This window comes from Bubalus bubalis, chromosome 8, assembly GCF_019923935.1.
Source record: "Bubalus bubalis isolate 160015118507 breed Murrah chromosome 8, NDDB_SH_1, whole genome shotgun sequence".
Lineage (NCBI taxonomy): Eukaryota > Metazoa > Chordata > Mammalia > Artiodactyla > Bovidae > Bubalus > Bubalus bubalis.
In genome coordinates this window covers 41,582,902-41,597,058 of record NC_059164.1, presented here as the reverse complement: position 1 = coordinate 41,597,058, position 14,157 = coordinate 41,582,902, and the positions used below count along the sequence as shown (strand labels likewise).

At 36.6% G+C, this 14,157-nt stretch overlaps 2 protein-coding genes across 14 annotated transcripts in view; one reads left to right on the top strand and one right to left on the bottom strand.

The window, feature by feature from the left end:
• The window catches only part of MAGI2 (membrane associated guanylate kinase, WW and PDZ domain containing 2), a 1,452,748-nt gene that overhangs the window by 1,225,730 nt on the left and 212,861 nt on the right, over positions 1-14,157 (bottom strand). The window lies entirely within an intron of this gene.
• Positions 1,508-2,008, top strand: LOC102414978 (transcription factor BTF3-like). Its single transcript, XM_044947155.1, is given in 1 exon segment — positions 1,508-2,008. A coding segment is annotated over 1 exon segment (501 nt).

Genomic DNA, 14,157 nt, shown 5'->3' with positions numbered 1-14,157 from the left:
TAAATCTGTACCAGTTTCAGCCTCTTCGTAGAAATGTTAGGAAATACATTGCTGGGATTATCTTGTTTTAGGAAAAATAAGGAAAAGAGAATCACCGTCAAGGATGTTTATCTAGTATAAGTAACATTTTAAGAACAAACAATTTACTCTGCATTCATCAATAACTGTCAATGTGCAAAAGAATGTTTCATGTGCTGAACTGATTTGACTTAGTTTCTTTCAGGACAAAAGTTACTTGGGGACCCATTAGTGGTTACATCAAGGTCTGAGAAGATTCATTCCTACCTCCTTATCATTCTAGATCTGAGCAGAAAGAAAGAATCCCAGATCTTCAGTTCAGTTCAGTTCAGCCCAGTCGCTCAGTTGTGTCTGACTCTGTGACCCCATGAATTGCAGCACGCCAGGCCTCCCTGCCCATCACCAACACCCAGAGTTCACCCAAACTCAAGTCCATTGAGTCAGTGATGCCATCCAGCCATCTCATCCTCTGTCGTCCCCTTCTCCTCCTGCCCCCAATCCCTCCCAGCATCAGAGTCTTTTCCAACGAGTCAGCTCTTCACATGAGGTGGCCAAAGTATTGGAGTTTCAGCTTCAACATCAGTCCTTCCAAAGAACACCCAGGACTGACCTCCTTTAGAATGGACTGGTTGGATCTCCTTGCAGTCCAAGAGACTCTCAAGAGTCTTCTCCAACACCACAGTTCAAAAGCATCAATTCTTCGGCGCTCAGCTTTCTTCACAGTACAACTTTCACATCCACACATGACCACTGGAAAAACCATAGCCTTGACTAGACAGACCTTTGTTGGCAAAGTAATTCCAGATCATCACAGGACCTTAAATCAGACTGACATTTGTAAGAGGTTGAGGGACAACAGATGGGTGCCATTGTTTCCTTCTGTGTCCACATCACACTAGAAAATAGACTTCTGTTTAAAAGTCTTGGCAATTAATTCTGTTTATTTTCCACTTGGCTTAAAAAACTAGATGAGCTGTTTCTATTAATATTTTTTGTGAGCATTGTTATAGATCTGAGACAAGGCTTTTCAGGGAGTAAACAACTATGATTTTTTTGAGCCAAACATAAAACTTGCATCCTAGATTAGTACTAAACAAAGGAAAAGTAAAAAGCAAAAAAATTATTTACTGTGTGGCTTATCCATAGTTTTCTTCAAAAATGTTTCTGGCATGGTATCTCACTATCTTCAAAGTCAAGGAATTTGCCTTACTTCTCTCCCCTTAGCTATCTATAAAAGACCATATATACTCCTAAGAAAGTAAAAGAATAAAATAGAGTGATTAACAGTGAAAAATAAAGAGTATACCATTTTGATTCACTATCTTTCCCCTAACCTCCAAGGGGTCAGCACAGAAAAGGAAAAAACTGAGTTAAAAACACTTTTAGATTTTGAGTCCCCATGTGTGTGTGCCTAATCTCAGCTGGTCTGCCTGAGACCATCTGAGTGCCAGTCCTAGTCCCCATGTGGCCCCACTTCTGCTCCAACAAGATGAAAGAAGCTATCGTGAACCAGAGAAAACTTGCCAAATTGCGAGCACGACCGTGCATTGTTGGGAAAGGAACTGCTCACAGAAAGAAGAAGGTGGTTCTTACAAATGCCACAGAAAATAACAAAAAGCTTCAGCTCTCTTTAAAGAAGTTAGGGGTAAACAACACATCATTTGTAGAAATGAGTATGTTCACCAATCAAGGAACAGTGAGCCACACTAACAACCTGAAAGTTCAGGCATCTCTGGCAGCAAACACTTTCACCATTATAGGCCATACTGAGACAAAGCAGCTGACAGAAATGCTACCCAGGATCTTAAATAAACTTGTCACAGACAGTCTGACCAAGAGACTGACTTAGACTTAAGGAGACTGACTGAAGCTCTCCCCCAAAAAATCTGTGGATGGAAAAGTACCACTTGCCACTGGAGAAGATGATGATGATAAAGTTCTAGATCTTGACAAGAATTTTGACAAGGCTTCCAAGAATGAAGCAAACTGAATTGAGTCAACTTCTGAAGAAGATACATCTTGAAGAAGTTATTAGGAGCTGGTATTTTATATTATGGGCTTCCCTGGTGGCTCAGAGGCTAACATGTCTGCCTCCAATGTGGGGAAACCCGGGTTCAATCCCTGGGTTGGGAAGATCCCCTGGAGCAGGAAATGGCAACCCACTCCAGTATTCTTGCCTGAAGAATCCCCTGGACGGAGGAGCTTGATAGGCTACAGTCCACAGGGTCGCAAAGAGTCAGACATGACTGAGTGACTTCACTTTCACTTTCACTATTTATTATGACTGATTTTTAAAATTTTGCTTATGGATCTGATAAAATGTAGGTCTTTAATATTTTTAAGCCCAAGCCCTTGGACACTGCAGGTTTCTTCAGTTTTTGCTTATATACAATTCATTCTTTGCAGCCAGTTAAGCTAAAGAAGTCTGGGGCAAAGGTCTGAAACAAAGATTAATAAATTCTTTGCTAGTTAAAAAAATGTTTTTTTAGATTGGCGTCAGTGCTGATCCAGAAAAAAACTGGGACCCTTTCTCATATTAGTTACTTTTCCAAAACTTAAAATAATATTAGCATAGAAGAAAACTATAATTTAAAAGTTATTTCTATCATTGCAAATTTCTGTTATCAAGAAGGTCATTCATATGAATCAGTGTTTAATATAATTGACCAAGTATCAGATTCTGGGCTCCAGTTGCAGAGAGAGGTAAATGAATTTTTAAATATGCCTGTCTGCAGTTCTTGATGTAACTTTTCCCATAATTTCTTTGGTTTAAGAAATTTTATTTGAAAGTTATTCTCAGTCATTGTTCTAGTCCCTAAAACACTTAAAGTTGGTACTTTGTCCATTTTGTTCATTACTGTATTTTCAGATTCTCAGTACAAGGCACATAACTGATATTCAATAAACAGTTTTTTTAAAGGAGGATGATGGACATGTTGTAAATCAACCAAGTAAAAGAATGCTTTCCCAATGAATTGAAACTGAACCACTGGAGATTTCGAAACTGTGTAATTTTTTATCTTAGAAGGAAAGATTACTTATTTGTTCTCATTTGCCATTAGGATCCCTCCCTTTTGCTATTCTCCCATGGACATAAGCTAATACTTTAAGGCCTAGATAAAATTATTTCTTTCTTTAAATCATTCTAGTCCCTTCAGCTAAAAAAGTGCTACTCTGTATTCTCATGGACCTTTCTGTTCACCATAGTAAAATAGTATTAATAATGCCTAACGTTTACATAGACTTCATCATGTCAGGTGCTATTCTAATGCCCTTCGCCTCACAACAATCCTCTGAGGTAGGTACTAGTGACAGAGCTGGGATTTGAATGTGGGAAGTCTGACTCTTTAGTCTCTTACTACAGTGTAAGATGTAATGTAAAGACATTACACTCACTACAGTGTAAAGACAGTATTATACTCTCTTTATAATTTAGTAATTCATCCTACACTGCCCTATGGCACTTGTTAGACTCCTGTAATGTTATTTAACCCTTCATAGTGATTATAACTCCTGTAATATTATTAATTTATGAGTTAGCACATCAGATTATAATCTTCTAGAAGGAGAATAATATCCCTTGTGTAGCCCTCACAGTAGCTATCAAGTCACATAGATTACATTAATCTATATTAACCAAATTAATTAATCACATTAAGTCACATAAATGAAACAACTAATTGATCCACTGATTAGTGGTTCTAAAAGTCCGTGTGCATAAGATTTCCTTTGAGGTTCTTTTAAAACACTGATGGCCGGGACTCATCCTGCAAATTTCTAATCCTGTAATTCTGACATGGAACCTTAATTTTGTATTTCTAATAAGTTCTTAAACAATGACAACATTGATGGTTTAAGAATTATTCTTTGAGAAATAAAGCTCTAGAATATTTTCAATTAGTAAATTTTTCTGAATATTTAGATGGCTATACAGCAGAAATTAACACAACAATGTAAATCAATTATATTTCCACAAAATAATTATTTAGGTGAAACAAAATATGATGTACACTTAAAATACAGAAAGACACACAGTCCAAATTATAGAGATATAGGAATCTGTATGGTCTAAGGAGTCAATTTCATGGGTATGATAATTTAAAAGTGGGGTTGTAATTAACTAAAAATAATTGCCGAATTTATAAACAAATTTGAATAAAATGCCTCATCTTCACATATGCCACAACACAGATCATGCTAATTTGGTTTATTCAGAAGAGTATTTTTGACATAAATGTCCCCTTTGGGTTACAAAATCAAGGCAAAGATGCAATGCACAGTTGATTTAAAGTATGAATTGCATTGTAAATATAGAAAACAATACCACATTTTTCTCTAACAGATAAAGGAAGTCTAGTCACATTAATATCTTCATAATAATTAAACAATACATACAACTTAGCAGACTGACAGATAAAGAAGCAGCCTGTGTCAGGCTGATTACCAAATCTCCATACACAGTCCCCTCTAGATATCACTTATTATTTCTATTGTAAATTATTTATAAAGATCACTTTCATGGTTTAAGTGGTCACGTCAAACGCACCATTTACAAGCCACAAGTTAAAATAAGGTATTAATAATAAATTAAAAGCACCACATCAACATCTTATGTATCAAAACTGCAACCAATTGATCACAAATGGCTGAAAAACTCATTATTACTTTATGTCAAGAAGGTGTTTTTGCCAGAGAGCTGTCTGCCCCTCCCATACTCAACCCAATCAACAGGCTGTAATTTAATAAATGGCAGATGTCCAAACCTGGGTCACTTAAGCCTTGCTTCCCCATGAATGAGAGTAGAATGGAGCAGCTGAGACTGGGCCAACGCATCTCTTCTGTTTCAGGATGCGCTTCATGTGCCTGTGCCTCAGTGGTTTATCTTGGCTGTCTCTTCCTTAATGTCTTTCGGTCATGGACTGCTCGCCTGATGCTCTGACACTGCTGTTACTCTAAGCTTTCAAGTCCTCCTGATTTGCATGAGTTGTACCACCCTCTCGTACTCATATTCTCTTCATCTTTGTCTGCTTGTTTGCTTCTCAGTCCACTGCTGTCCTGATGCTGGCCTTTCCTATGGGACCTGCTCTCTAGTGTCAAGAGGCCTTCTGCCACCTCTCCCTGGCACATCACACCACGTGTATACTTTAAGTGCTAAATACATTTTGAGTAATTCATGCCATTTATTTAAAACATTCAAAGACCTCCAGGAGGTAAATGAGCATAAAGTTTGGCAAAATACTGGACAAAATGACTACCATGCATAAATTTTACTCTAAAATTTCCCTGCCATAGTTTAATGGTTTATATTGTTTATAAGCCCCCCTTTTTTTTATGCTGCCAAGACATGAGACAATAGAAAGAATGAACCACTTTTACTATCATGCTGTATGATAGTCCTCCTACTATTCATTGTTACAATTTTTGTTTTCTATATGTCCACATTTCTGACCATACATATACATTATCTCTTTTATCCTCAAAATTACCAATATGCTACAATAATCCTACTTTGCATATATCCATAAACTAAAGATTAGAGGAATTAGATCCAAGATCATGCAGGTAGAAAGTGGTAAACCTGGATTCAAAGCTACGAATGTCTGAATCCGTAGTCCATGTTCTTAACCACTGTGCCTTTTATTGTCTCTCACTTTGCAGTTGTCTTTAAAATAGGATGATATAATCTTATAAGTTTTCATTTTACTTATTTTTAATATTTTAAAAGGAGAAAAATAAGTGATCAATGAAAAAAATTGTTTAAACAGATAATCTTACCTTTATGAACAAAAAATTAAAGCAAGCATGTACTTCTCGGTGCTATAGAATTTGGGATATTCTTTGGGACCAGCCCTTTGTTCCTCCTCTGTTGTCCTCACCTCTTCCTTGATCTAAATCTGTTAAATTACAATTTTGACCCCTTCCAACTTATGATTTCAAGGAAGATTAGGAACAGCTGGTCAGCAGCCCTGTTGAATAATCTCCAATATACTGGAAGAGCATTATCAACTTGTCCCTGTGCTTTCTCTTCTACAATTACATTGTCCTTGACTTTTCCCCCACAGATCTCCCCTTCCTATTTTTATTCATGTTTGCTATCTTCAGAACTCTGTTTGAATTCTCTATATTTATTTTCATGTATGTACTCACATCTCTCATCCAGTGGGAATATAGAAGCTTGGTGTATCTCACCCCCATTTGTTACTTTTTAATGTCTTCTTCTAAAAAATAAACTATGGGACTTCCCTGGTGGTCCAGAGGTCAGGAATCTGCGTGTCAAAGCAGGGGACACAGGTTTGATCCCTGGTCCAGGAAGATTCCACATGCCGTGGGGCAGCTAAGCCCATGCACCACAACTACTGAGCCTGTGCTCTGAAACTGTGAGCCACAACTACTGAAGGCTGCTTGCCCCAGACCCCATGCTGTGCAATAAGAGTCCACGGCAATGAAAAGACGGTGCACTGCAACCGGAGGGTAGCCCCCTCTGCAACTAGAGAAAGTCTGCATGCATCAATGAAGACCAAGCACAGCCAAAGATAAATAAATAAATAAGTTTTTTTTTTTTTAATTAAACTATGTAGGCTGCTTAGTAGACTTCCTAGTAGGCAGCAACAAAGACCACCAGAGCCAAAAATAAATAAATATTATTTTAAAAAAGTAAACTATGTAGGCTGCCCAGTAGGCTTATCTTTGATTTTGGAATAATTGTAAATAACAAAATCAGTATTAATTTTTATAATCTGAAATTGTTTTAGATTTTTTTTATTCTTGAGGAATCATGTTCTGTCACTGATGACTTAGTTACTTGTCATCTCATACCATCACAAATTTAGTGTAATGTAAGATCAAGGATGGAATGAACAGGATAGGGAATTTATTGTTCTAATACCATTAAAGAACATTGCTCTTCAAAAGTGAAACAAAACACAAAAAAGTAAATCACCAAGTAGAATCAGGGGTCATTACTATTTTCTAGTTTGAAATTATTTGCTTTTTTAATCATACTAAATATTATCCTTATCATTATTATCTTTAAGAAATTTGTAATTTCATTGATCATTCTTCTTAGGTTGTTTTGATTAACTAAGGAGAGCAACATATTTTTTTCCTTTGATCATACCTTTCCCTAATTAAGAAATTAGTGAGAATATTAAATGTGTCTCCTTTTCAATTTCTAGAATACTGTAATCATTTTTAACTACTATAATACTTTAGGGTTTCTACTACTAATATGTTTTATCTTGGATAAAAGTTCTTATTATAGCTAAGCACATTTTTTCAGTGTATGGATATTGTGAGACTAAAAGGAATTTAATCTCATCTATACCAATAGTCTTTATTAACTCTCCATACATTAGTCATGGTTTCAGCTTTGTTGAATTGTCCTCTTTTTGTAGTTAATATGCCTGTTTTTACTTTATTTTAGTAATTAAGTGAATATAGTACAGCGGCTGATACTAAATTCCAATTATTTTCACATTTTTGACAGCACTGATTTAGAAAAATATTTCTTTTAAGATTGAGAATATTTTACATCAAGAACTAGATATTCAGAAATCTTTTCCATTCTGTATTATATTCCCCAGAAGTAAAACTCTAATAAAAATCTACACTTTGATTAATTTTTATTTTTTTAGATGCAAAAATGAAAATTTATTAGAGTGTTCTGGGATGTCCCACATGAGACCAACTCACACACAGACACACAGAGACATACATAGATACAACACAGGTATGCTTTAACCTGAAAAGCAGTAAATGCATTTTACTTTCAGGGTACTCAGTTCTTAGATCTTTTTAAAGTGTAGGTTTCTTGTAGCTAAAATTTTAATGCCTACTCTGAACTAGCTGTCTCATGTAGTCTTTTTTATTTATTTATTTTTACTTTATAATATTGTATTGGTTTTGCCATACATCAACATGCATCCGCCACAGGTGTGCACGTGTTCCCCATCCTGAACCCCCCTCCCACCTCCCTCACCATACCATCCCTCTGGGTCATCCCAGTGCACCAGCCCCAAGCTTCCTGTATCCTGCATCAAACCTGGACTGGCGATTCGTTTCTTATATGATATTATACATGTTTTAATGCCATTCTCCCAAATCATCCCCTGCCTCCCTCTCTCACAGAGTCCAAAAGACTGTTCTATACATCTGTGTCTCTTTTGCTGTTTCGCATACCGGGTTGTTGTTACCATCTTTCGAAATTCCATATATATGCATTAGTATACTGTATTGGTGTTTTTCTTTCTGGCTTACTTCACTCTGTATAATAGGCTCATGTAGTCTTTGAAAACTATGGTGTGCTGGAAGGACATGAGGTGGAAGAGTATGGGTATGCTGATAAGAAGTGCCAAGTATGAACAACTAAATGTAAAAAAAAGTGGGCAGTCGGTGAAATCATGGAGGATTAACTCAAGAGCTAATATGTAAAATACATACTGTCTAAAAAAACTGGGTTCAAACTTCTAGCATGCTTTAAAAGCAACTTTAAATCTGAATGAAGTTTCCTTTACCCAATTCTGGACCTTTTTTGAGGGGTGGCATATAGTTTCTTTCCAATTTGTTTCTGGTTTTGAAATATTTCACCCTTATATTATTTTTACAAGAGATTTTTAGCTTTGTAACTTAAAAGAGTATCTTCGAAATTTTTACCATTTCCTCAATTTGCATATTTTTAAAACTAATAAATACTCCTTACAAAAAATATATTCCATATTAGGTAATAGAAAAGATTCAACTATAAACTAGGAGTTCAATTTTCATAACTTATTTCCTAAATTTATGTTTCCTAAAATCAATCTGAGGGAGATAGATCTTCCTTTTGTATCTATCACAGTATTCAAACTGTATTATGTATGCCACACCCTCTGTGGCCCTTAAGTCTTCCTTGGAAGATAAAGAAGAAAAAGACAAACAACAACTCTGTTTATTTGATATTTCTTCTGACCATGAGGCCTTTGTGAACCTAGGAAATATTTTTCTCTATTAAAAAAAATAATCTCATTATAAAAATATCATTTGACTAGTTGCTCTTAGGAGATAATTTTCACTTTTAAAAAGTCTATAAATAAGAAGGCTTTCCATTACTAAGCAACAACCAAAATTATAGTTACAAGTACTGTGGCAGTTTTTACACAGAACTGGTAAACTGTATTAATAGGAATTCCACTTTTTGAATAGCTCAGTGTTTGTGTAAATGATACTGCTTGTCATGCCACTGTTAAAAAAAAATATCTAAAAGCACTTTATGTGTGAAGAAATTCATAAAATAAAAAGCATTGAGTTCTGCATGAAAAAATGTAGGATATCAATCTCATTTTATATTATACAGAAGAATCCTTTAGGGTGTTGGTACAGCAAGTGAAGCACACAATTCTCAGAAACTCTAGAGACTGTCATTTTTTTCATATGAGCTTGTATTATTTTCTAAAAGATCATATATACTGCTATATTTTTTCAACTACTATTTTCAATTTAGGACAGCAGATGAACTTGAGTTTTTCTAAAGTATATTCTTAGCTTTATCATCCCTCTTTCCACAACCTCTTTAAAAAGGTACTTTAGGACACTCGTCCCTGCGTGCTTAATCGCTTCAGTCGTGTCTGCTGTCTGCGACCCTATGGACCATGGCCTGCCAGGCTCCTCTGTCCATGGGATTCTCCAGGCAAGAATACTGGAGTGGGTTGCCATTTCCTTGTCCATTTTGGACACTCATTTACTATTAAATTTTAAAACTATTTGAAAATGTTAACATTTACCCAATCTTGGTAAAAATATTATTTAGGATAGAATAAAATGATATAAAATATAAATTTTAAAGCCCCCCTGTCTCTCATTCCTCTCCAAAGGCAAGAATTATAAATAGCTCCTTTTGTTATATTCAAAATTTATCTATTAATTTAAAAGGTTAATAAAAATATAAATTTAGTATAACAAGTAGAATTATGTGCACAAATAGTCCATTAAATTGACTACAGAATAAATACCTTCAACTGGAATACTAAATCTGAAAGTATCTGCATCTAAGATTTTGATAGTTATTGCTAAATTGGCCTTCAAGAGAAAAGGACTGCTATCAACAATACATGAGAATATCTTTTTCCTCCAACAGGGGGTCCTATTAAATATTTTTAATTTTTCAAATTTTTCAATTTTTGCCAATCTTATAGATAAAAGTGGAATCTGGAAGCTATTCCTCGTGAATAAGGCTGAGTAACTTGTCAAATATTCATTTGTATTTTGCTCTTTCTATGAACTATTAATGTCCTTTGACCATTTTTCTCTTGACTTGTTCATCTTTTGCTATTGATCTGTGAGAACTCTGTATAAAAGAAATTAACCTTCTACCACATTCTTTTCCAAATAGCTTCACTAATTATTTGTCTTTTATTTATGGCATTATCAACTGTATAATATATAAATAACATATATATATATAACTTATAGAAATAACATATATATAATATATAAAACAACTTCTGTATAAATACATAAGTACTGTATTTAATTTGTATTAATAGGTATAAGTTGCATCCATGTTTTTTTCTTTATAGGCTCTAAATTTGTTGAGATATGTACCCAAAGGTCATATTACTGCAAATGTTTTTTAAAAGATTTTTGTCACTGTTCTCTATCTCCCCTCCCTTCTTTCTTTAGTATATTTAAAACATTAGTCCATTTAGAATTAAATTTTATGTAAAGAGTGGGATAAGAATAAATCTCTTTACTTTTCTATAAATGGTTAGGCAGTTGTTCCAAACAACTTATTGTCCAGCCAACCTCAATGAGTAACAACAATCTTTATCATCTATTTAATCCCCATAAGTCTATATCATGGGCCACTATCCTTTTCCACTAAGATTCTACATTTGTGTCATACTACTTTAATTACAAATGTTGCAATGTGTTTCAATATCTAGCAGGGCTAAACTAGAGTATTCAATAATTACAGTAGAGTCAATGCTTGAAGGGACAGTAGAGAGCATCTAGTTCATCCTTTAATATACAGATGAAGAGAATGAAGGCAAGCGAAGTTCGAAGAGTCATTCAACAGTCCATGGAATTCTCTAGGCCAGCCCAAGAATACTGCAGTGGGTAGCCTACCCCTTCTCCAGCAGATCTTCCCTGACCCAGGAATTGAACCAGGGTCTCCTGCATTGCAGGCAGATGCTTTATCAACAAATTTAGAGCTATGAGGGAAGCCCTGGGAGACCCAGGAACTAGAACAAAGATTACCTGGCTAGTGTCCCAGTACTCATTCCTCTGAGCCATGCTAATAACTATAAAGATATACCCATAGACTTCAATATTTCTCAAATTATTCTGGATTTAAGTTTCTTGATGATTTTTTGTTTTTTTCTATTCTACTTTCTTATGCTCCTGAAACTTCACTTTTCCATATGCTTGTGAGATTTTCGTTATTAGATCAGATCAGATTAGTCGCTCAGTCGTGTCCGACTCTTTGCGACCCCATGAATCCCAGCACGCCAGGCCTCCCTGTCCATCACCAACTCCCGGAGTTCACTCAGACTCACGTCCATCGAGTCAGTGAGGCCATCCAGCCATCTCATCCTCTATCGTCCCCTTCTCCTCTTGCCCCCAATCCCTCCCAGCATCAGAGTCTTTTCCAATGAGTCAACTCTTCGCATGAGGTGGCCAAAGTACTGGAGTTTCAGCTTTAGCATCAGTCCTTCCAAAGAAATCCCAGGGCTGATCTCCTTCAGAATGGACTGGTTGGATCTCATTGCAGTCCAAGGGACTCTCAAGAGTCTTCTCCAACACCACAGTTCAAAAGCATCAATTCTTCGGCGCTCAGCTTTCTTCACAGTCCAACTCTCACATCCATACATGACCACAGGAAAAACCATAGCCTTGACTAGACGAACCTTTGTTGGCAAAGTAATGTCTCTGCTTTTGAATATGCTATCTAGGTTGGTCATAACTTTCCTTCCAAGGAGAAAGCGTCTTTTAATTTCATGGCTGCAGTCACCATCTGTAGTGATTTTGGAGCCCAGAAAAATAAAGTCTGACACTGTTTCCACTGTTTCCCCATCTATTTCCCATGAAGTGGTGGGACCGGATGCCATGATCTTCGTTTTCTGAATGTTGAGCTTTAAGCCAACTTTTTCACTCTCCACTTTCACTTTCATCAAGAGGCTTTTGAGTTCCTCTTCACTGTCTGCCATAAGGGTGGTGTCATCTGCATATCTGAGGTTATTTATATTTCTCCCGGCAATCTTGATTCCAGCTTGTGTTTCTTCCAGTCCAGCATTTCTCATGATGTACTCTGCATAGATGTTAAATAAACAGGGTGACAATATACAGCCTTGATGAACTCCTTTTCCTATTTGGAACCAGTCTGTTGTTCCATGTCCAGTTCTAACTGTTGCTTCCTGACCTGCATACAAATTTCTCAAGAGGCAGGTCAGGTGGTCTGGTATTCCCATCTCTTTCAGAATTTTCCACAGTTTATTGTGATCCACAGTCAAAGGCTTTGGCATAGTCAATAAAGCAGAAATAGATGTTTTTCTGGAACTCTCTTGCTTTTTCCATGATCCAGCAGATGTTGGCAATTTGATCTCTGGTTCCTCTGCCTTTTCTAAAACCAGCTTGAACATCAGGAAGTTCACGGTTCACATATCGCTGAAGCCTGGCTTGGAGAATTTTGAGCATTACTTTACTAGCATGTGAGATGAGTGCAACTGTGCGGTAGTTTGAGCATTCTTTGGCATTGCCTTTCTTTGGGATTGGAATGAAAACTGACCTTTTCCAGTCCTGTGGCCACTGCTGAGTCTTCCAAATTTGCTGGCATATTGAGTGCAGCACTTTCACAGCATCATCTTTCAGGATTTGGAATAGCTCAACTGGAATTCCATCACCTCCACTAGCTTTGTTTGTAGTGATGCTTTCATTATTAAGGTTACCTATAATACCTATATCCCATGAATGCTGACAGAAGACCAACCAAACCTGTCTTCCAACATCCTTTGTCATTGCCTACTTTGCTCATAAGAATTCTGAGTGAAGAATTTGCCAGCAATGTAGGAGCTGCTGCTGCTGCTGCTGCTGCTACTGCTGCTAAGTTGCTTCAGTCGTGTCCATAGACGGCAGCCCACCAGGCTCCCCCGTCCCTGGGATTCTCCAGGCAAGAACACTGGAGTAGGTTGTCATTTCCTTCTCCAATGCATGAAAGTGAAAAGTGAAAGTGATGTCGCTCAGTTGTGTCCGACTCCTAGCGACCGCATAGACTTCAGCCTACCAGGCTCCTCCGTCCATGGGATTTTCCAGGCAAGAGTACTGGAGTGAGTTGCCGGTGCCTTCGCTGACAATGTAGGAGACCCAGGTTCAATTCCTGGGTTGGGAAGATGCCCCAGAAAAGGAAATGGCAACCCACTCCAGAATTCCATGGACAGAGGAGCCTGGCAGGCTACAGCCCATGGGGTTGCAAAGAGTCAGACACAAATAAGTGACCAACACACATGATATTTTTAAATGCTAAATTTTATTTCATGTTACAAGTAAGTTTTGAATTAGATTTTTTTAAATTAAAAAAGTCCTGGTGGTAATTGCTGCCTGGGGTGAGTAATAATTAGGCACAGGATGATGTGGAAAGGCAGACACTAAAATGTAGATAACTGCACACTGACATTTAATTCATTAAACTTCCTGAAATGCTGACCTGGGATCTCTTAACCATTATATTTCTGCTTTTTCTTAATTGATTTTCATTCTCATTTGATTTTATTTCTATTTTGTGCTGTTTTGTAAGCTACCTCAAATATTTTTTTGACAATTTAACTTATTAATAACGCTAATAAGAAGTTAATGAATTGGAAAGTTAAGGATAATTATTTTCATCATTTATTCTCAAATTTATTTATGTATTTCCAAAAATCTTTAATGCTCCCTCTCACGGTTAGTATCCATGCAGTAACTTGATGATATGTCTACAGAGCTGCAGATGAGGTGACATGAATAAATGCTGTTGGTCTCTAGATTGTTTCAGGAGCCAGGATGCTGCAATGATTTTAATATCATACCAATCCCGCTCACCTTCTCCTCCACCCCCTCTCTTCCCTGATGATGATTTAGAAAGACTTCATATACTTACAAGTGTGACTTCTTGCTGACATCAGACAC